At 56.2% G+C, this 23547-nt stretch overlaps 1 protein-coding gene across 2 annotated transcripts in view; it reads right to left on the reverse strand.

The window, feature by feature from the left end:
• Positions 1 to 14564: 14564 nt before the first annotated feature.
• The window catches only part of ELFN1 (extracellular leucine rich repeat and fibronectin type III domain containing 1), a 64415-nt gene continuing 55432 nt past the window's right edge, over positions 14565 to 23547 (reverse strand). For both annotated transcript variants that reach the window (XM_081299625.1, XM_081299624.1), the window contains one exon: positions 14565 to 17669. In XM_081299625.1, coding sequence (XP_081155751.1) covers positions 14892 to 17375 — 2484 coding nt within the window. In that variant the 5' untranslated portion in view covers positions 17376 to 17669 and the 3' untranslated portion in view covers positions 14565 to 14891. The remainder of the gene's footprint in view (positions 17670 to 23547) is intronic.

The raw sequence follows: 23547 nt of genomic DNA on the forward strand, positions 1-23547 counted from the left end.
AAAGAGGGACTTCCTTTTGTTGGTCACTCACAGAGTAGGGGCGCCATGTGGCTTCCAATGTGCCTGACTCCAGTACTTTGCCCTGAGACGAGTTACTGCAGCTGTTCAAGAGAACGTGAACAGACGGGTGTGGTGGCTCAGGCCTGTGATCCCAGTGGCTCTGGAGACTGAGGCAGGAGGATCTCAAGTTCAAAGCCAGCCTCGGCAATGGCAAGGCGATAAGCAACTCAGTGAGACCCTGACTCTAAATAAAATACAAAATAGGGCTGGGGATGTGGGTCAGGGGTTGAGAGCCCCTGAGTTCAACCCCCTGTACACCCCACCCCCCACAAATAAAAAGAACATGAACAGGGCACCCTGACCCTAGCGATGGGAAGTTGACACAGTTGGAGATGGCTGGAGGGGCTGTCCAGCCATGAGCATAATTGCCACCCAGAAGCATAATTGCCCCTTGTCCCTGGGGCAGGGGGTCCCAGTTTCAGGCTGACTCCCAGAGCCCAATTGTTGGTTCATACGGCGATCTCAGAGGAAGGGAGGCTCTTTCTGTCCAGCTCCACACGTCAAACGTCATGAAGGGACCTAAGATCTTGCCTGGGTCATGCCTGGACAGTCACTGTGGCCAGGGGACACTGAGTTTTCATTGATTTTCCTACTTGGGGGCAGGACACATGTCTGCCTTCTGGTGGGGATGGCTCCTCTGGGGACACTGGGAAGGGGAAGCCCTCAGCCCAGGAGAAAGGACAAGGGAAACGGTGGCTGGGCAGATGGCACTTGGCAGGGGCATGAGCACGCGCAGCACACAGGGAAAAAAGAAAGAAGCGTTTTCCTCCCCGGGGGCATATAAAAAAAGACTTTGAATAAAAGGCGAGAGTTACGATGCTGCTGCACTGGAAGACTTAATATTGTAAAGATGTAATTTTCCTCCAAGTTTGTCTATAAATTCAAAGCCACCCCATACAAAAGCCCAGCAAGACTTCTGGAATGTGATACAGCGATTCTAATGTTCTTCTGGAAGGATGTATGGGAGAGAACAGCCAACAAAAATTTGAAAATATAAAAGAATAATGATCTCTGATAAGCTCACCCTATCAGATGTTAAATGCATCACCGGTGAAGCTAACTCCGAACGGCGGGGATCTGAACAGGGGGACAGATAGCAGATCAATGGGCAAGAGCTTGGGTCCCAGCGCTGGCGGGAGTGTGGGTGAGGATTTAGTGTGTGTGTGTGGGGAGGGGTGGTTTCTAGACATGGGTCCAGGGAGACTGCTGCCCCTCCTGGCTAGTAACCAGGGTCAAGGCCTATGTGTGTTTTGGGGGCGAGTCTTATGCTAAGATGAAGAATAGGCCACACCCCAGAGGATCCCAGAATGTGCCCACTGCCCACTTGCAGGGCCCAGGAGAGCCCTTGCACACCACACTCATGTCCCAGGATTTAATGCCCAGGCAGGGATCCGACGCATTCCCAGAGGAGGCCTGGTACTTGGAGGCTTAGAAAAAACAACATGTACTTAAATAAACACCAGACTTGGTAATGCCAGTGTGGCAGGGGATTGAGGTCCTCTGTAGTGGGCAAAGTCAGGAGGCTGCTCCAGGAACCAGGAGCCGGGGCTGCACCCCTGTCCTGCAGACGGGCCTCCCCTGAGCCAGGGCCCTGGGTAGGGGACAGAGTCAGAAGGCAGCTCCCAGGAGCCAAATGGGGTGGTGGGATTTTGGAAATGCAGAGACCACGTGGAAGCCTTAGCCAGCAGGGTCAAGAAGGAAGCCGGGGGGCCTGGCCTACAGGACAGGTTGCCTCTTGGGGCAGGAAAGGTGGGCAGCCACAGTGGTCCTTGGCCCACATGCCAGACCAGAGCCAGTTCTCAGAGCCAGATCTAAGTGAGAAGGAACAGGACCCTGTGATACCAAAGCAAGTTGTGCAGCCGGTGTTTCCCCTGCGGGTCCGGAGAGGTGCTGTGGATGCTTTACTGGGTCATAGTCCACTGTGGGACCTTTCAAGAGACCTGGGATCGAATCCAAGCCGATATCAACTGCCTGGAGCCACAGGGCCTCCTGGCCCCCCTGTCCACGTGAAGCATCGAGGCCAGGCCTGAGCAGGCCTTGACTGTCCTTGTTTGCTCAGGCTCTGTAGCAAGCAGCACAGACTTGGTGACCACAGAAACGTCTTCCTCATGTCCTGGAGGCCGGAGTCCCAGATCAAGGAGCAGCAGGTCAGGTCCCTCCTGAGGCTGCCCTCCATGGCTCGTCTTCTCCCAGGACCATTCTCTGTGTCTGTGTCAATTTCTTTTTTTCAGAACCTCCGTCACATTGGATTAGAGCCTCCCCCGTGACCTCGTGTTACCTGTGCACGCTAGGCAAGTGCTGTACCCCTGAACTGCACCCCAGCCCTTCACTTTACCTCGATCACTCCTTTAAAGGCCCTGTCTGCAGCCGGGTCCAGTGGTGCACACCTGTAATCCCAGAGGCAAGTTCAAGGCCAGTCTCAGCAACTTAGCGAGACTCTGTCTCAAGATAAGAAATAATAAGGCCTGGGGATGTGGCTCTGTTGTTCATGTCCCTGGATTCAACCCCCAGTACCACCACCAAAAAAAATAAAATAAAAAGGTTTGAGTGTAGCTCGTGATAGAGTGTTTGCCTAGCATGCTTGAGGGCCTGCGTTCCCTTCCCAGTACCAGAAAGGAAAAAAAAAGGGGGGGGGGCCTGTGTTATGGTTTGCATATGAGATGTCCCTCAAAGTCTCCTGTCAAAATACCTGATATGACAAGACACACCAGGTAACGCAGGAATGTTAATTAATACACCGATATGGATTAACTGGGTGGTAACTATAGGCAGGTGGAGAGTGGCTGGGGGAGGTGGGACCCTGGGGGCATGTCTTTGGGGTGTATGTTTGTTCCTTGGTGAGCAAGAGCTCCCTCTCTTTCCTTCCTGCCGTGTCCTGAGCTGCTTTCCTCCTCCACTCCCCTCTGCCATGATGCTCGGCATCACCTCGGCCCAGAGCTATGGAGTCGGCCAACCGTGGAGTGAATCTCTGAAGCTCTGAGCCAAGATAAACTCCCCCACCCCCTGCATTTTTCTTGTCAGGTCTTTTGGCCACAGTGACAAAAAGCTGACTAGAACACGCTGTTTCCAAATACATTCTGAGGTGCTGCAGGGCAGGGCTTCAGGAGGTGAGTTTGGAAGGACCCAGCTCAGCCCCTAATGGCGGTCCACGTTTGTCTCCTCAGGGAACCAATAGGTCCTCCTCCTCCTCCTCGTGTCCCTGGGATGGACGTTCTCAGTAACTGGATGGTCACACAGAAGTCCTTGACCAGGGGGTAAGTGTTACTGAGGAAGCAGGAAGAGGATCCCGTAACCAAGACACCGATCACAAAGGCCACTATGGGGGTGGGGAGCTGCCATCCCCAAAGACCCACGGAGGCAGGGACAGTGGGGCCCTGTGATTCTCCCATGGGACTCACCAGTCACAAGACCAGTGGGCTGTGGCCGAGGACAGCTCTAGTGGAGTGGAATCCCTGTCGGAACTGCTGTGTGACCTGCCTTTACCGGACAGACCAACAGCCTCTGCCTCACAGAACGCAGGGAGGAAGGTTAGAAGCCGTTCACTCCCCCTGGGATGGATGACTCCAGTTACTGTCTCGCCCCAGGGTGACCTTAGTCTGTCAGGGTGGTCAGCAGGGACTTGGTGGACCCCACAGAACATCCTGACATCAATGGACCTGAGAAGCAAGGAGTGGCGGGGACTCCTACAGAGATTCCAGGTGGCCGCGCCACAGCGGAGGGGCTGAGGCCTATGGTCTGGGGCTGCTGGGCCATTTCCTGCCAGGAGGAACACTAATGCACCCCCTGCTTCTGCTGCCAGAAAGGAAGGGAGGTAAGGCTCGGCAGCCTTGAGCCATGGGGGGGCCCGGGGGGACACCTCTACCACAGGGTGTCATGGTTTGGATAGGAGGTGGCCCCCAAAGCTCCTGTGTTCATGTGGGAGGTGAGACGCACAAATCATGAGGGCCGTCACCTAATCACGGGATGAGCCCACTTGATGGATTAATAATTTGTTTTTTATACATTTTTTTTATTGGTGCATCATAGTTGCACATAATGGTGGGACTTGTTGCTACATTTTCATACATGCACCCAATATAGCAATAGAATCTGGCTGCTATCACTTCCCAGGATGGATTGATAATTTGAATGGACCAACTGGGAGGAGAATGACCAGAGGAAATAGGTTTCTGGGGCCTTTGGGTTTATATTTTGTCCCTGCTCCTTGTGCATGTGTGTCCTCTCCCCCCCCTCCACCTCTCTCTCTCTCTCTCTCTCTCTCTCTCTCTCTCTCTCTCTCTCTCTGTTTCCCAGCTGCTGTGAACTCAGTAGCTTATGCCAAGCTGAAAGCTTGGAGGCACTGGTGGCAGGTGGGCACACTGTGCAGGACACCAGGCCGTCCCAAGGCAGACAGCACAGCGCTGGAGCAAGGCCACACTGTGGCGGAGAACGATGTACAAATTCCCAAAGGCAGCTGCTGGCTGGGCCGGACCTGGTAGGCCCCGTTTCTTCTCCCTGTGGGAGGTGGTGGCTCTACTGTAGAAAGAGCTGCCACCAGGAGCCAGTGACGAGAAACCCACTGAGCCCGGAGATGGTGTCGACCCAGCAGCAGCCCGTCCCGCCCAACGTGGAGCTGACCAAAGACAGTGCTGAGGGGACCCCAGAGGTGGACTTGGACTCCACACAGTGGCAGATGACGTAGCTGGTTGGGTGGGAGTGGAAGGGACAAGGTTGGAAGACTGGGGACACAGATCTTTGGAAGAGGCACAGATGGACGGATGGCAGTAGACACTGCGTGTCCATATCACACTTAGCACCTACCAGAGCCTCTGACGCAGACGAGGGACACCAGGCCAGGGACACAGCTGTATCCTCGGTCACCCTATGCAGGCTCTGGTGGCAGGAAATGAGACCCCTTTATGAAGCTAACTGAGCTTCTGCAGACCACTGGCAGGGACCATCTCAGACCAACCAACTTGGTGGCCAGCTAGTTACATGGGGCTCCTTCCACCCTGGGCTCCTCTGGACCAGGACGGATCCATATTTGGGGTCTAGGTGGCCATTTTCCCAGCAGTGACTCACCAGCACCAAGTCCAGAGCTCACACGGTGTCTGACTCACCAACGGGGAAGCCCACATAACCGTGCTGTGGGTGCAAGGAGGTGGGCCGGTGGCCTGCAGCCGGGGAGCCACGGATCCTGCCACAGCCCGCACCATCCAGCGCTGCCCGCCTGAGAGGGTGTGACAAGAGAGTGGCTGGTCATCTTGTGAAGAAACAACAGGGACCTACTTGGCGACCACACACTGTGAGGAGGGGGGTGTCCCCCAGTGTGTGGCAGGTACCCTAACACGACGCCCATTGGACGGTGCCGCTGTCCCATAAAGAGAAGACAGAAGAGAAGCAGGGGAAGGCGGGGTGACCCACTGCCTGTGACAGCTAGGGACACCCACAGGGGACATTTGCTTTCTGTCCTCACAGTGTAAGTCTACAAAGGACAAAGATTCCTGCTCCCTGATGCAAGCGCTTCCCCATAGGGACACACAAGGATCCCAGGAAATTTCAACTGTGCCTCCTGTTGACTTTGGATGCCTTTTACCAAGATAGAAATAGACAAAGAAAGCTGTCACCATAGTGGCAAGAGTCATGGACAGTGATTGGCAATGGGAGGTGGGGTGGCTGGTGTACTATGGAGATAGGAGGAACAGGGGCACTCAGGTGACACGGGGGCATCTCAGTACTGCCATGCCCAGTTTCAACGTAAATGACACAGTGGGCAGCACAAGTCGGACAAGGCGTTCTGACGGGGCTCACCTCCCTAGGATGAGGGTCTGAATTACCCATCCGGTGAGCCACCTGGACCAGGGGAAGTGGCCAGATCTAAAGGAGGTAGTGGAGGGGGCGCTGTGAGCACCAGTTACATTGCAGGGTGTACCCCCACTGGGAACTAACGCCTCCTCCCCTGGGTGTTCTCAGATCGTCCCCAGGCACTCCGGTGGAGCTGGGTCAACTAGGGAAACCAGTATCAGAAGCAAGTGCTCTGAGCGGTGGGAGGGCCATCTGTACCCGAGGCCACTGGTGCACACCCTGAGGCCCTGGGTCCTTCCCCCTCTGGGGTGCACACCTCCAAGACACTGCTGCAAACACCACCCCACAGCCTTCGCTGGAGGACGAACCGTAGTGGACCCCCCACCCCCGCCTCTCATGGAGGTGTTTAAGACGTGTGCTCCTCACCCTGGACCAGCTCGTGGTCAATGACCAACTAACAGCAGTATAGAAGCCCCCCTCCCTTGGCCTGAGGCAGGTCAGGCTCCGCCACAGCCCTTCTCCACTGATGTTCTGGACAAGAAAGTGATTTGAGGGACCCTTTTCTCAGTCTCCCAGGGATGGTTCACCAGAAGCACCCTTCTAGATGCCCGGGGGAGAAGATATTCATCACACACAGCACAAATCCTGGGCTACAGATCAGAAGGCTGCCTTGATTCCACTAGTTAAGAAGCAGAGCCACAGGCAACTCTCTTGTTTAGGAGCTTGGTCCCAAGAGAGGAAGAACCACAGAAATTTGAACTTAGGAATGTCTGGCATGACTGGAGGTGAGAATCCCATACTAAAAACAGAGATCAAGTGAAAGCTCTTACCAGAATCAATAAGATGCCTGTCTGTACCCTTGCCTACTTGTATCCCAGATAGAGAAACTCAGCAAATTTGAGGAATCGTTTTTTTGGAGAAACTGTTCACATGTGAAAACTAACAGTTATGTCTCCATTAAAAACGCCCTGCCAGCCAGGTGCGGTGGCGCACGCCTGTAATCCCAGCATCTTGGGAGGCTGAGGCAGGAGGATCAAGAGTTCAAAGCCAGTCTTAGCAATGATGAGGTGCTAAGCAACTCAGGGAGACCCTGTCTCTAAATAAAATACAAAATAGGGCTGGCGATGTGGCTCAGTGATGGAGTGCGCCTGAGTTCAATCTCTGATAACCAGCCCCTTCAAAAAAAAAAAAAAAACCCACCCTGACAGATTATCTATGTGGCTCCCAAATCAGCAAATCTTGCGTGGGCACAAGAGAGCCCAATGAGTGTCCTGAGACATTCCTTCAAAATATAAATGGAGACAAGACACACCAGACAGCTGAGAATTGTAGCAAATGGTAAAAACTAAAGTGAACAGGAAAATAACTCATTTTAAATTATAATCAAAATTACAACAAATATTTTCAGAGAGCTAAAAAAGATTTTTTTTTTCCAGTGCTACCAGTTAGGCTATCTGAACTGGTACAGATGGCCTGGTTGTTTACAGTTCACATTTTTGCCAGGTGGGCTGTAATTTTTTTGATTGGCCAATTCTATACTATCCCAGTCACTAAGGATTACGACTATTACTGGGTTTTTCTTTGCATGCTAAAAAAAGAAAAAAACTTTCAAAGAACATAAATTATACAGATATAAAAAAATCACTCATCATCTTAAAAACCTGAAAAAAATCCCATCTTGAATGAGAAAAGATAATCAATAGAAGCCAACACTGAGACAACTCAGATGTTGAAACCATCTGAGACATTCCAGAGCAGCAATCATCAAGAATGCTTCAACAAGCAATTACGAACACTCTTGAAACAAATAAAAAAAATAGAAAGTATCAAGTAAGAAATAGAAGGCATAAAGAAGAATCAAAAGAAAATGATAAACACTGAAAAATACAATAGCCAAAAATTTAAAATTCACTGAACAAACTGAATAGTAATTTGGAAAAAAAATAGATAAGTCAGCAAACCTAAAGACAGTTTATAAAAATTACTCAATCTGGGCTGGGGATATGGCTCAGTTGGTAGAGGGCTTGCCTTGCATGCACAAGGCCCTGAGTTCAATATCCAGCACCACACACACACACACACACACACACACACACACAAAATTACTCAATCTGAACAATAGAGAAAAAAATAGATAAAAATAACTCAATCTTAACAATAGAGAAAAGATAGACCTAGAGATGACTTCTTAGAGATCCATGAAACAATAACAAAAGATCTAACATTTGCATCAACAGAGTCTCAGAAGGAGAAGACAGAGAGCATGGGACTGAAAAATGGCTAAAAATTTTAGATGTCAAAACATTTTCTAAATTTCATGAAAATTAATGCAAAAAAGCTGGGCACACTCCAAGTTAAAACTAAAAAACTCATGTCAAGGCATATCATAATTAAACTGTTTCTCCAGTTCCAAAAAAAAAAAACCAAAATAATCAAACTTCTGAAAACTAAAGACAAAGAAATAATAGTGAGAGCAGCTAGAGAGAAATAATACATTCCTTACAGGGAAATAACAATTCAAATAACAGCAGAATTTTCATCTGAATTCATGGAAGACCGAGCAAGCATTTTCAACCCTGAGTTCTAGGTCAAGCAAAATTACCCTTCAGGGATGTGGGGTGGGGGGAAAGACTCTCTCAGATGAAGGAAGCCTCCATCTTGGAAGGAAGGATTATTCTTAAATTCTTTAAAAGCTTTATTGGGCTGGGGCTGCAGCTCAGTGGTAGAGTGCTTCCTAGCTTGTGGGAGGTATCTGGGTTAGGTCCTTGGCACCACATATAAGACAAACTATTATGTTACACGTATTACAATAGCTATAGCTGCCACCAAAAGCCAACAGTGAGATAAGCTCAAAGCACCATACATCAGTGACAACTGAGTTGTGAAAAATGTTCAAGGAAAGAAGGCAAGAAAAGGGAAACAGGAAGAAAAAACAAAGAGAATAGAAAACAAACATCTGGCTTAAATCCTAACACGTCAATAATTACTTTAAATTTTAAAGTTCCAAATATACTAATTAAAAGAGATTAACAGAGCGGACTTCAAAAATTAAAAACAGGGTTCAGGAGGCTGAGGCAGGAGGATTGCAAATTCAAGGCCAGCCTCAGCAACTTAGAGAGATCCTCATCAACTTAGCAAGACCCTGTCTCGAAATTAAAAATTAAAAATAAAATAAAAAATAAAAAGGGCTGGGGATGGTTCAGGGGTTAAATGCCTCTGGATTTAATCTCTGGCACCAAATGTAAATAAATAAATAAATAAATAATCATCTTTCCTCGTTATTTATTTATTTTTTTTAGTACTAGGGATTGAACCCAAGGGGTTTAGCCACTGAGCCACATCCCCATCCCTTTTTTATATTTTATTTAGAGTCAGGGTCTCACTGAGTTGCTTACAGCCTTACTAAGTTGCTGTGTCTGGCTTTGAACTTTCGATCCTCCTGCCTCAGCCTCCTGAGCCACTGGGATTACAAGCGTGTGCCTATCACCATATCTAGCCCTCTTTCCCAATTATAGGTGACCTACAGGAAACTTATTTCACAGGCAGGTTGAAAATAAAAGAATCATAAAATATAACCATGCAAACGTTAATATTTTTAAAAGGCAGGCAACGGATGTATTAATACCAGATAATATAAACTTGAGAGCAAAGGAAATTATCAGGTACAAAAAGAGACATTACTCATAAGTGGATTGAGCAAGGTCAAAGCTACAGGATTAACACATAAAAGTCATTCCCACTTCTCTCTCCTAGCAATGAACATGCGGAAACCAAAATTAAAAACAGCCCAGTAATTGCACTCCTGAGCATTCAAGCCCAGAGGAGTGAAATTCTAAATTCACCCAAAACCCTGCTCATGGATTTTCTTGCAGCTTTATCTGTAGTTGCCCCAACCTGGAAACAACCCAGGCATCCTTCAGTGGTGAAACCAACTGCTCCATCCCTCCCAGCGCAAGAGTTCTCAGCAATAAAAAGGAAGAAACTCTTGACACAAGCAACAGCCCCCAAGGGTCCCCAGGACCTCTGCTTAGTGGGGGAAGCCCTAAAGGTTACTAGTGTATGACTTTTCATAACAGAGCAGAGAAGTGAGAGTTGAGGGAAGGGGTGGTCAAGGAGCAGATCCAAGGAGAGTCTGAGATCTGTGTGGTGATGGGCCATTGTCCCCTCTGTATCTCAATTGCAGTGATGATTACAACTTCTTGGTTTTGGTAGGGTACTACGCTTGTGTAAGAGGTTACCTCTGGGGGATGCTGGGGAATTTTCTGTAACTCTATTTCAAATTAAAAAATAAAGTCATCTCAGAAAGTGGAACAAAAAGGCAGGACAAGCCAGGCACGGTGGTGGCACACTCCTGTAATCCCAGCAGCTTGGGAGGCTGAGGCAGGAGGATCACAAGTTTGAGGTCAGCCTCAGCAACTTAGTTAGGTCCTAAGCAACGTAGTGAGGCCCTGACTCAAAATCAAAAAATAAAAAGGGCTGGGGATATGAGGATATGGCTCAGGGGGTAAGTGCCCCTGGGTTCAATCCCTGGTACAGTTAAAAAAAAAAAAAAAGCAAGACATTGGAATGATTAGGAGCTGGCCATGTGGCAGTGACCAGAGAGCTCCAGGTCCCAAGCTGGCTCCAGTGGGGATCTCCCGTTGAGAAGGAGGAGCTGTCCATGGTACCCTGCAAGGCCACACTCCTGTCTAGCATCATTGGCACTCACTTCTGCACAGGGGTTTGCAGATGTCCATCATCTCTCCCGTCTTCCTACACCACACCCCACTCCCCACCAAGGGGAGCCGAGGCACACGGCTAGAGAGATCCGTGGTCACCATGGTCCTGAGTTGGCTGCATTTTTAGAGGAGTGCTCCAAGGGCAGATGCCAACATACTGCCACGATTGTCTCAGGGTGGTGAGACTGAGTGATTTCCATTTTCTCCTTTGTGTTTGATTATTTCTAAAGTTTATGTAATAAAAGGATTGCTTTGGAGATAAGAGAAATCAATAAAACTTATTATTCTTTAAAATGGGCGCCCAAAGCCCGACTCTGATCTCTTCACACTTGCAAAGTGGGCCTGGAGCTTGGCCACGCCCACCTTCCTGGTGCCCTGCTGCCGGCCGGGTTCCCAGGCAGAGGGGGCAGGCATCACACTCTGGCCCTGTCCCCGCAGCCCCCTCTGGCACAAGCCCCTTCCCTGACTCCCAGCTCCCACCTCTGCTCTGTGGGCTCCTGCTTGTCCTTCAAGTCTGTAAGCAATCCCCTTCCCTGAGAAGCATCCCTGTCCCCAAAGGACGTGACAGCTCCTTCCGTGCCGCGCCTTTGCACATGTTGTCTGGGAGACATGCCCCCTTCCCAGGCCTGTGCTGGGCCTCCCCTCGGCCTCAGCCTCTCCAGTCCTGCTTGGCCTGCTCTCTGTGCCCTCCGTGGCTGGGCTCCCCACCTCCAGGTTCCCAGGCCATTTGGCCAGGGGGGCCCAACAGGTGCAGGTTGGTGGCTGGAGAGGGCGGAGGGAGGGGAGCGAGGCAGGCAGGTGCCTCCTGCCCCGCCAGCTGGCTCTCTTCTCAGGTCCTCTCCAGGGACCTGTGGCCTCTCTCTCCTTCCGTGTCTGCTTCCTCCCTTTGCCCCAGGGTGCCGTCAACATGGCTGCCACATGCCGTGGTCCCTATACCCTTTCTGGAAATGGCCCTTTGCAGGGAAACCCCCTCGGTTTATTCTATTTGGGCGTCAGCACTCTCGTGGGCAGGGCACGAGAATGCTCCCTCTCCCTGCTGCCTCAAGCATACCTGGTACACAGCAGGGGCTCTGTAATTGCATGCTGAGTGAATGGTTAAACCTCAGGAACAGCACCTCGGGTTTTCTGTTTCCATGCTCTGCAGCTTTCCTGAAGACAGAGAAGACCTGGTGTTTGGCCTCCTGCTTGGCCTCCCAGGTGCCCTGTTCTTACCCCACCCTGGTCCTGTCCAGGCCTGTGGCCCTGGGGCTGGGTTGTACACCCCTTCTGTGCCCCCCACAGAGCCTGGCACATAGTAGGTGCTTAATGAACGTGTGTGCGCTCCTGGATGCCTCATCAGCACCCTCTGACCTCCTCCAAGTGATGGCATGGTGACCGGGCACCAGGCAGGTGCCCAGTGTGGAGCCAGCTGCCAGCCCTGGTCCTCCTGGGAGGCTGGGCCGCTGGCTGGGCTTCCCACTGCCGAGGACCACACACCCTCCTGCCACTTCCATCCTTTTCCTTATCCTCCCCAAGGCACCCACTGTCCCCTCGGTTCCGCTGGATGGCAGCTCTCCATGCCATCCCTTCACACACCTGCCCTACCTGGCCAGCTGCCGCACCTCTAGTCTGTGTCTTTCTCCCTATAAATAGTGTATTTTATCTCTTCAGTGAAAAGGCCTGGCCACCTTCTTCTGTCCCATGACCAGGACTGTCACTGAGTGGCTGCATGACCTTGGACAAGACAGCCCCTTCTCTCTGGGCCTCCACCTGAAATTCATTGATCCTCCCCTGCTCCTGACCTCACCACCTGGGTGTGGCCTCATCATCTTTAGCCATCAACAGGTCCTGGGCTCCCTCACCATTCTCTAGAGATGCTGCAGGATGGTGCAGAGCTGCCCAGAGCTCGGGAGGTGCCACAGAGGTGGAAGTCTCTGCAGAGGCCTGACCTCTGGGCTGTGGGCTCAAACAGAGAAGCCCGGGACATGCAGTATCCTAGGGAATGGCTCATCTTAGAGGAGCTCAGTGTCAGAGTGCCTGTCGAGCCCACTCAGGTTGGAGGCCATCGAGATGTCTCAACACTAGGGACCACGCCAGGCCCACCTGGGTGCAGGGTGGGGCAGACCAGCCTAGAGGCAGGCAGCGGGGCCCTGTCTGCAGCTCCGGGTTCCCCAGGGGTCAGAGATGGACCCTGCGGCTGTGGGGGGGGCTTCTACTCAGTCTAAGAAAGGTTCCTAAAGCTGGAAACAGCTACGAGAGATGGTGAACTCCGGCCGTCGTGAGGTTGCAAGCAGACGCCGCTCCTCCAGCCCCAGCCCTGCCTGCCCTCCCAACTCCCTGCATCAGGCTAGGGCCCAGATCTTTCTCCAAGGTTCACAGGCCTGTCTCCACCCTGTGGATCTGCCCTCGAGTCCTCAGGGTCCTGGTTCCTCCAGGACCCAGTCCAGCCCAAGCCTCCTGACTTACTGGGCCTTTGTCAGAAACTCAGATAGGGACAGGTTTACCCTGGATGGAGTGGGGTAGGGGGGGTGCCCCGTGCCAGGGCCTTTAGGAAGAGCAGGGGAGGGGTCTCCCAGCCGGATAGGGGAACATGGTTGGGAGATGAGGCTCCTGGCCATCTGTGCTGATGCAGGTGGACTCAGGGCTGGAGGCCGGTCTTTATGTCTTGCTCAGCTCCGAGGGCAGGATGGCGGGTAACTGGTCTTGGCAGCAAGAAGTAGTGGAGTTAGCTTCAGGGAGGGACTTTCTCCCCTCTCCTCTAATGGTTCTAAATAAGCCCATGTTCCTCCCAGGTGGACTCTGGCCACTCATTCACTCAGCAGAGGCTCCACCAGAGCAGGCTGCCTGGAGACAGGGGTGTGGGTGAGTGGGGAGAAGGGGGTGGCAGGGCATGGTGGTGGGCTGAGGGCTGGCTCCAGTTCAGCATGGGGTCCATCCAAGGAGGGGGCTCTGGCCATCGGAGGGCCCCCATGCAGACGCATCCCCCTCCTGTCTTGAGGTCACACTCCTGCAGACCCAGGCCCACTTACACTCCCTCAGCTGCGTATGCACAGCCAGACACACAGGGCCCTGGAGCAGCCTAGGTACCCAGGAGCTGCTGCACACCCTGGGCCCTGGCCCTGCTCAACCCCACTGCCACCTCTGAGCACTTGGCTGGTTCCTGTCCTGTTCACGCGGCTCTTGCCCCCAAAGCTGCTGGACTCTCCTCCACCAAGCTGGGCTGCCCAGCTCCCCCACAGGCAGCCCCCCACCATGGTCACCCTCTCCAGCTGCTGCTCCACCCCAAAACCAGCCCCGACCAAACATCAAAGAAGCCCCCAATCTTCCCCTGAATTGCAAGTAAAAACCCAGTACAAACAGGTATTTGGGTTTTTTTTTTTCCTTTGCAGATATTTTTTTAGTAGACATAGTCATTTTTTGTTGTTGTTCTTTCTCATTTTACAGCAAACATTGCAAATATAGAAATATTTTTCTGTACAATGGAACGACTTGAGTATACACCAGGGACCGGGCTGGGGGTGCACAGTGCTTCCCAGCCGAGCCCCTCCACCACCCCGCCCGTCCACAGGCACGGCCTCCACCTCCCCACCGAGTCCGCAGCTTCAGGACGGTCCTGGAGGCCGCTCCGCCTTGCATCTGTTCTGTCCCTCTGCGGTGGCCTCTGGAGGTGGCAACGAAGAGACGGGCTGGACAGAGAGTCCACAGAAGACCACAGACTGGGAGGTCCCGCGGGGGGGAGGGGTATGAGGCGACCATGTTGGCCACGCCCCCCCACGATAAGGGTTTTTATCTTGTAAAGAATTTTACTTTTATTATTTTTTTAAAAAAAGGAAGAAAAGAAAGAGAAAGAGGAAAAGGGAAAAGGCAGAGAAGAGTCAAAAGAGGAAAGATAATGAAAAAAAAATCCCCCACCCCCATCCCTAAGACACAGTTTTCCGAAGTCCCCGGTGTGCATGTGTGTTCGTTTGCCTCTGTGCGTGTGTGTATGGGTGCGTGTATGTGTGTGTGGTGTGTGCGTGTGTGTGCATGTATGTGCGTGCGTGTGTGCATGTATGTGCGCGTGTGTGTGTGTGTGCGCACGCGCGCTGCCCCCTCGGTCTGCTGGCCAGCGCACCTCAGCGCAGGTGCTGCGCCTCAGGACACTCTCCTGTCCGGGCCTGGTTGATGGCCCCTCCCCGCAGTCCGCAGGGCCTGGCTCTGACCTTCCTGTGTTGTGCGCGTGCGTCGGGTTTCCCCGGTGAGAGTCTCTGAGTTACAAATAGCTGCGGTGGATCTTGTATCCTTTTTGGTCCAGTGGGCATCACGAGTTTCGGGGAGGGCTGGCGAGGCACGGGGTGCCCGGCCGAGGGCTCAGGACTTGTGCTGGGCGGACACGCCCTTCCAGTAGTCCAGGATGTCATGCAGATCCTCGTCTTTGGCGAACTGGACCTTCTTGCGCAGGGCGTGGCCGGCGGCCATGAACTCCTCCTCGTCCTTGTGCCGCCGACGGCTCAGTCTGAAGCGCTCCCAGATGCTCTGGGTGGCCCTGCAGGTGTACTCGGGGCTGGAGGAGTAGCTCAGGTTGTGGTACTGTGGGGACAGCTGCGAGTAGGCCAGGTCGCGGGGTCGCGGCCGGGTCAGGGGCTCCAGGATGGACGCCTTGCGTCCACCCAGGCCCTCATGGGCGGGCGGGGGCGGGGGCGGTGCCGGGGGCTCGGCCGGGTGCGAGCCGGGGTACGAGTGCCGATGCTCGCCGTACTGCCGGCCCTTCTCGGCCTCTGCCCGCAGCACGGCGGCCGCGGGCGTCACAGTGAGGATGGTGTCGGCTGCTGGTGAGCTCTTCTCGATGTACTTGGCCTCGGCCGTCTTGTGCACACCTGAGGCCTCGGCCCGGAAGGCCCGTGGGCTGCGTGTGGAGCCGCCACTGGAGGAGGTGCTGGCCCGCGGGGGCCCCGGCGCCGTCTCCACGCTGTGGTGCCGCTGCAGGCCATGGCTGAAGGCGTCCTTGTACCTGGGCGACAGGAAGCTGTGCTTGCCGGCCAGCGGCTCGGACAGCAGCACCAGCTGCGGCTCGGCTGTGGACACAGCCCCGGACTTGACACCCTGGAAGGCGGTGGACTCGGACTTGAGCGCATCGATGCAGTTGTTGATGATCTGGTTGACTTTGTCCACCTCCTTGGCGATGGTGGAGATCTCAGCCACGGAGCTCTGGCTGTCCGGGCCCTGCCGGCCCAGCTCGCAGTCCCTGCGCTCCGGAGCCTCCCCCGTGCGCACCTCGATGTAGTTGCCCTTGCTGGCCTTGGGCGTCTCTCCGCTCTCCACCAGCTTATACTGCTCCACCTCGCCAGTGGCCGCGGGCAGGTACGGGATGCGGGTCACAGCCTCAGGGCCCAGCAATGGGCCTTGGGACAGCGGAGCCAGGCCAGGAGCCTCCATCTCTGGCCCATACTTGAGCTCGATGATGGTCTTCTTCAGGCTGCCGGCGGCCGCCGCTGCCGCTGCCTTCTTGTGCTTTTCCTCCTGGCGCCTCCGCCTGCGCAGGCAGTAGTACACGGCACCCAGCACCAGCACCATGCCGAAGAGGCAGCCCAGGATGGTCATGATGTAGTGGGTGGCCGTGGAGGGGCTGGGCACCGGCCCAGGTGGGCTGGGCGGCTTGGGCAGGCAGATGGTGAGGCATGTGTGGTTGTGCTGGGTCCCGGAGCTGGTGGACACCACGCAGTAGGTGTAGTTGGTGAGCGTGTACAGGTTGGTCAGGCGGATCTCCTCCTGGGCCTGGGTCAGCTTGGACACGGTGGAGGGCTTGCTGTTGTTGTACTGCTCCAGCGTGTACATGCGGTTGAAGGGGCTGGGCAGCTGGACAGTGATGGTGGCCGAGTTCTGGGTCAGCTGCTTGACCTTAATGAGGGGACGGGCCTCCGCCTGGGTGGCCAGCGTGGCCACCAGGGGGGTGGTGCCGTCGCCGGAGAAGCATTCGTCGTAGGCACAGGGCGCGTCGCTGGGCTCCGGCGGTGGTGGTGGTGGCGGTGAGCGCCCCAGCTGTGAGCGACCTGGCACCAGGTGGGGCCCGATCACCTCGGCTGTGGCCCCGTAGGAGTCCTCCGTGCAGACGGACTGCAGCTTGCTGAGGATGCTGCGCTGGCCCTGGCGGCCCTGGCCTAGCAGGTAGTAGCCAGAGTAGACGGGCGGCGACTCGCACTGCATGCGGTCGTAGGTCTGCGTGGCGTTGGTGAAGGCGGCCAGCCAGCGCAGGAAGCCCAGCAGCTCGCAGGAGCAGTAGAAGGGGTTGCTGTACAGCTCGCACACGGACAGCTTGGCCAGGCCCACGAAGGTGCCGCTGCTCAGCTGCTGGATGCGGTTCATGGACAGGTCGATGTTGACGATGTTGGGACACTCCCAGAAGGCGCTGGCCATGACCACCTCGATGAGGTTGGCCTGCAGGTACAGGTACTCCAGCTTGCTCAGGCCCCGCAGCATGCCCTCCGTGAGGTTGCGCAGCCGGTTGTAGCCCAGCTGCAGCACCTGCAGGTTGAACTGGGCCGAGAAGGCGCCGTCCTCGATGTAGCCGATCTCGTTCTTGGTGAGGTTGAGGTACGTGAGGTTGCCGAAGCGGCTCAGCGAGGCGTACTGCACGCTGCGGATGCGGTTCTCGTTGAGCCGCAGATCCACGATGGTGTTGTTGATCTGCTGCGGGATGGCCTCGTAGGGAGGCTGGTTCTGGCTGCAGATGGCCAGCCACACGAACCCCTTGTCACCCTCAATCAGCCAGCAGTCGCCGTGGGCCAGCCCTCCCGCGTGCAGCAGGGTGGCAGCTGCCACGCACACCCACAGCACACCCCACCCGCGACTGGCCATCGGGACCCTTGCGGAAGACCCTGCTCAGCCTACCCAAGGGGACCCGGTGGGGGGCTGGGCGGCAGCTCCCAAGGGGGAGATGGGGTGGGACGGGGAGCGGTCTGCACTCTCAGCCGTGTCCTGTCCCAAGCTGCATGGCCACGCGGCGCGAGTGCTGGGGAGGGGGGACACCTCTGTCACGGCCCGCGGCCCCTCGTAGTCTGCCCCAGGTCTGCGGTGACTATAGCCTCCTTCCCCATGGGCCTGCGTGTCCTGGCAGCTCCGCCTGGTGCCTCTGCTCCGTGGAAGTCCCTGCTGCAAGACAAAAGAGGAGAGGGAAGGTCACCGAGGCCCCCTGGACGGGCAGGGCCTGAGTCCTGGCTCCCGAGAGCCTCTGCTGGAAAATGGGGCCAGAAGCTTCCTCAGGGCGCAGGGGTGGGGGGCACGGGGCGGGGGCAGGAGGACCAAGAAAAATTGGGGCTCCTCCCGCCTCTGCCTCAGCTTCCTCATCTGCTGAGGGGATATGATGCCACCTGTGTGGCTGGGCTCCCAGGAACTGTGACTGCGTGCAGTCGGGACCCACGCGGCCCACTCCCCACTGAGCATAGCCCTGGGTAGATGGGAAACTGAGGCCCAGAGACGGAGCAGAGTCATCTGGCCAACAGGTGAAGGGGCTGCCCCAGTGGGGACATGTACGTGCCTGAATGACCTTGCTGGGCTCTGTGCCCTCCACTTGGGAGCTAAGATGCCACTTCTGCTTCGAGAGGGCCCAGCCACAGCACCCTCAGAGTCACCTGTAGGGGCCCAGTGCACCCTGCGGATGTCCTGAGCCCAGACAGAGGATCCTTCCGGAGCATGGCTCCTCTCAAGCTCCTTCAGAGACCGGTCCCGAGGTGCCTGGCCCTGCCACCAGCAGTCGGGGCTTGGTCTGAGCTCTCTGGCAAGTTATGCCCTCTCTGAGCCTCAGTTTCCCCAAATGAATCAGCTGGGAGGCCTCTGAGGCCACCAGCCCATCCCTGTGCCCTCTCCGTACCCTTCCCCCACGTTGGTGGAGTCTGGCAACCAGATCTGGAAGGAAGGTGGGGAGCCCGCTCGGCCAAGAAGTCCCCGCACTCTGCAGCGCCCCCCCCCCCCAGGCTTGGGAGGGACAACTCTGCAGTCCCAGGGCCTGAGCTGTCTCCCTCCACCCCCACCTTGTGGCTGGGCAAGAGTGTCCCCCCCGCCCTTCAGCCCATGAGCACAGGTGCCTCATCCGTCACCCAGTGTCTGCCGCAGCCGAGGGCTAAGGGGGCTGCAGGCTGCGGGGAGCCTCACGGGGAGCAGGCCGGGGCTGAGAGTACCGAAGTGTGGGGGACCCTGCCACCCACCCACAGGACGACCTCCCTGCCCCCTCGTGTTTCCCCTGCAGGAGGGAGAAATGGGTTTGTGTTTGCTTGTTAATATTTGGATTTACAGCCAGCCTCTGTCACCGCTCTCTGGCCTGGCGGGCAGCCAGCCAAGTGTATTTCACTGATATTGACGTCTGCAACTAGTCCGCACTGAGGCGGTTCAAATTAGGAGAAAAAAAAATATGATGATGTAAAATGGATTTTCCCCTCTTTGGAAACTTCATAAAGAACAATTTTGATCTGGCTCCTGGGAAGAGGCTATTTCTGATCTAAAGATGGGGAGAGATCAGAGGGGCTAGGGGCTGCGGAGGGGTCCAGGCAGGCCGAGGAGCTGACCCCAGGGCAGGGCCCAGCCAAGCCTGGACACCTGGGGTCAGGAATGGCTCAGCGGGATGGGGCCAAGCCCGGGAGCCTGCCAGGAGAGCCGCAGTGAGGCCCCCGCAGGACGCAGCTGGTCACATAAAACCCAGTTGCAGGGGAGCTCTGTGACATCCAGGAAAGGCTGAGGGCTCATCTCTGTCACCACTGTCGTCTCGAGCATTGCACAGTATGGGGTACCTGCAGCCTGCACCCCCCAGGGCGCCCCCTCCCTTCCTACCAGGCTCCATCTGCCCAGGATGCCCGGGAACCTGTGCCAACCTGTGATCTGTGTCGCCTGGGCCTCCCGAGGGCCCGAAGCCCAGCAGAGGTAGAGGGTGTCAGGTAGGGGCTGGGAAAGCACAGGACTGTCCCCAGGCTTCCAGAAGGGGGTGCTCAGAGCTGCCGCAGGCCCAGCGAGAAAGTGTGGCGCCCCAGCAATGTGATCATAATCACCTTAATCTCTTGCTCAAAATAACCCAAAGTCAAGCTAAGCAGGATTACAGGGTCTACAGAGTCCTACCACAGGTGCCACGCGACTCCCGCCACGAGGGCCCCAGGGCCGGGCTGTGTGGGCACAGGGGTTCACGCCTGTGGGCCTGCGCACATGTGTGTGGATGGGGTGCCGCCGACATGCGGGTCCACGTACACATGTCCACCTACACACGTGTGCACGTGTGGGAACTTGTACCAGGGGTTTTGCGGCAGCCCCTGCTGGGACTCCCCTTCCTGACCCCCCCTCGTCCCCATGTGGTAGTGTAAGAGTCTGTGCGTCCATTCAAGCCGCTGAGAGTCTCTCCCACCTCCCCCCCCACAGCCTCCTCCATCAGGCTGGGCCGGCCTGTGTGATGGGCTGGCGGGCCTGGTTTTCCATCTTGTGCTAGATTTATTTTTTTATTTATTTATTTTGGTACTAGGGGTTGAACCCAAGGGTGCTCAACTACTGAGCTACATCCCCAGCCTCCCACCCACCCACCCCCACACACATTTTTTAATTATTTTTATTTTGAGACAGGGTCTCACTACGTTGCTTAGGGCCTAGGCTGGCCTTGAATTTGCAGCCTCCTGTCTCAGCCTCCCGGGTTGCTGGGATTCTAGGTGTGACCACCACGCCAGGCTCTTGCCAGCTTTTGCACCTGCCCCCACCTGGCCTTGTCACCAAACCTCCCAGGTGCAGAAATGCTGGGCTAGGATGTGAATCTGGTGGCTGGTCCCTGTGTGGCCAGAAGCTTGGCCTTTGCCCCTCTGTAACCCCACAACCTCAGCCCAGGAAGGACCCCCAAGTTCTCCTTCCACCCCTAACTTTACACATGGGGACACTGAGGCCACGAGAGAAGGACCTGTCCAAGGTCACTGAGTGAATCAGCCCGGAGCCTCCCCCTGCCAGGGACTAGAGAGAGGGGCTGGTGACTGAGCGGCAGCCGCACAGGCCTTAGTCTCCACCCTGGGCCCCGCACGGGTCTGGGGGCCCCTGAGGATGGAGGCCACGGCCTGACACCAGGAACAGCTGTGCAGAGACATGAGGATCCCCTGGGCGGGTGCTGAACAGACCCTCCAGCCAGGCTCCCTCGCTCCCTGGCCCTGGGCACCCCTCACTGACCACTCCAGTCCCTTCTCCCTGGGCTCAGGTTCTCAGCCATCAAGCCACGGGGGCTGTGGTAGAGTGTTCAGCCTGGCTGGCCGGAGGCGGGGCACAGACCCTCCTGCCCACCTGCCACCCCACACTCAGCCCACCTGCCACCCCACACTCAGGCCCCGCAGGTGAGCCTTGGGCCCCGGCGACGGCAGCTCTTGGAAGGGTGAGCGGTCCCCTCCCTCCACCTACTGCACTGTCTCCTCTGTGTCTCAGGCTTCAGGAGACACAGAATGTGCCACCCCCGGGTCCCCGTGATGCCTTCTCCCCTCTGCAGCACCCTGTCCCAGGGTAGGTGATCCACAGCCGTGGGCCATGCGCCACATGCAGAGGCTCAGCGTGTGCTGTCCAGCCGAGCACCGCTGGCCACTTGTGGCTATGAGCACCAGAAACGTGGCCAGTGGCTGCGGTGTTGGACTGCATACTTCTAGAACCTTCCGTCAAAGCAGCCAACTGACTGGACTTGAGCACCCCCCCCCCCGCCCTTCCCCTTAATAGCAAATTTTCCTGGAAGAGAGGCCAGCAGTTTTGGTCCCATCTCCTCACTTCATCTTCTCTCAGCCCTTCCTGTCCAGCGTCCAGCATCCACCCCAGCTCTCCACAGCTCTGCGGCTGGCTCCCATCAAGGTCGCTGGCCACCTCCTCCTGCCATGTCCAAAAGGCGTGCTTTTATTATCTTGTTCAGCCCTCGCAGCACCTGGCCCAGGTACCTGCTGGGTCCTTGCTGAGGTGCCCTCGGCTCCAGGCTTCAGATGGGCCACTCTCTCCTGTCCCCACTGCTGGGTCCTCACCTGGACCTCTGGCTGTCCTTGGAGCCCAGTTGTCCTCAGGTCCCTGCCCTAATGCTCCCCAGGTAGGCTTGTTCCTTGTGGTTACAATGGGGACCCTCCCAACTCTGCAAACGGTGTGTGACCTGGTGTGTGACCTGGGGCAGACGCAGAACCCCAAGGTCAGGTTTTGGAGGTCAGACTCAGCCCAGAGGATGGGGCTGGAGTGGGGACCATCGCTGGCCCCTGCAGAAAGGGGCACTCTGAGGGACCCATTGAGGAGCAGCTTCCACCTGGTCCTGGGAAGTAGGACCCCCCCACACCCAGTCACCACGGGTGTCCCAGCTGGAGCTTGGAGCAGAGGGGCAGGCTGCCTGACCTAGGGGGAGACTGTAAAAGATGCCACATTCCCAGGGGACAGCTGGCCAGTTAGAATCTTGCATATGGCAGGAACATCCAAAACAGCCTGGGAAGGACATGAATCTGACTTCCCTAAAGCACTCTCGCCCGGTGGGTGGCAGGTGCACCAATAGCAATAGAGTGGGGACAGCTTGCCATGGTAAAGCGCCCCTGGACTCAGTCCCTAGTACCCAGGCTCCCCACCCAGAATCACCGAACCGGGCGTCTCTGGGACTCTGCGGTGAGAAGTCCAGGACCTGGTGTCTGTCTGCCTGGTGCCCTTGTGACGCCTCCTGGCCTCCCCCATGACCCGTGCACGCTGACACAGAGTCACTCCAACATCTCCTGGCCACCGGTGCTCGCCCACGCCGTGCCCATGCTGAGAGCACCTCTGTCACCAGAGGACGACGGGGACAGTGTGGAAGGCTCCACAAGTTCCCTCTGTCACATCAACCCTGTGGCCTGTCGCCGCTAATGAAATAAAGAAATACGGTGTTTCCGGGCTTTTAAACTTCTTATGACTGGATTTGCATAATCGCAGCCACTGCCCGTGCTGAGAGGGAGCACATCTGTCTAAAAATACCGCTCCTCTCCTCCCGCCATCATGTAGCCAGACGAGAGGCGGCCGCAGGGCCCGGGCCAGGGCTGGGCCGGGCATTGGCTGATGGACTTTCTTTCCACCCCCGGGGGAAAACGTGGGCCGAGGGCCAGGCACAGGGAGGCGGGGAGATGGGTGGAAAGTTAGAGATCGATAACTTTTCACCGTTCCAATGTTTGGCCGATAGATCATGTTTACTGCTGATGCTTCCCTGCCTCCGCAGCGTGACTCTGGCCAGAATGGTCTCCCCGGCTCTGCCGCAGAGCCTCCGGGGGTGTGACGGCACGTCAGGGAAGCTGTGGCCTCTGGCTGCAGGCAGCACAAACCTGGGGGAGCCGAGAGCGGGTGGAGTCCAGCCTGACCCCTGCTGCGTCAAGAGGCACAGGACCCTCTCAGGCCAGAGCGTGAATGTTGGCTTTGCCACCCTCTGGCTGTGTGACCTTGGACAATTCATTCACCCCCTCTGAGCCCGTCTCTCAAATGGAGACAATTGTGACATCTCCCTGCCACGGTTTTTTTTTGGTGGGGGGGACATGACCCGATCACTTAAGGCTTTTGCAGTTGCCTGGTGCAGGGTTCCCTGTGGGCATCTATCTCCTGTTCCTCCAACTGTCCTTTAGCCTGGGCGGTGGGGGAGAGGAGCGTGGGTACATGGAGCTGCATGGCCGCCGTCCCAGGTGCCCACGTAGGGGAGGCCCCACAAGGGCTCCCCCTGACCCAGGGGCTTCCTCATGCCCTCCAAGGGCTGGCCATCTTGCTCCTCTGCTGTCCCTGGGGTTGGCTCCGGGTCAGGCCTGCCCAGCCTCCAGGAGCGCTGAATCAGCAGGCCTGGCTCCCCGGACTTGGCCACAGGGTCGCATCTGGTATGTGCTGGACCTCAGCGGGCCCTGACCTTGTCCTCCAGGAGGCCAGGCTCGGGGAAGGCTGCGGAGACCACTTCCCACAACACCCCCTCCCTCCCGTCAGACTGGGGTCACTGGAGAAGGTGACCCATGGCCTTGGGTGTCTGTGACCTCTGCAGACCTCAGGGCCTGCCCTGCGTGGTCAGAGC

This window comes from Spermophilus citellus, assembly GCF_964194105.1.
Source record: "Spermophilus citellus genome assembly, chromosome: 6".
Lineage (NCBI taxonomy): Eukaryota > Metazoa > Chordata > Mammalia > Rodentia > Sciuridae > Spermophilus > Spermophilus citellus.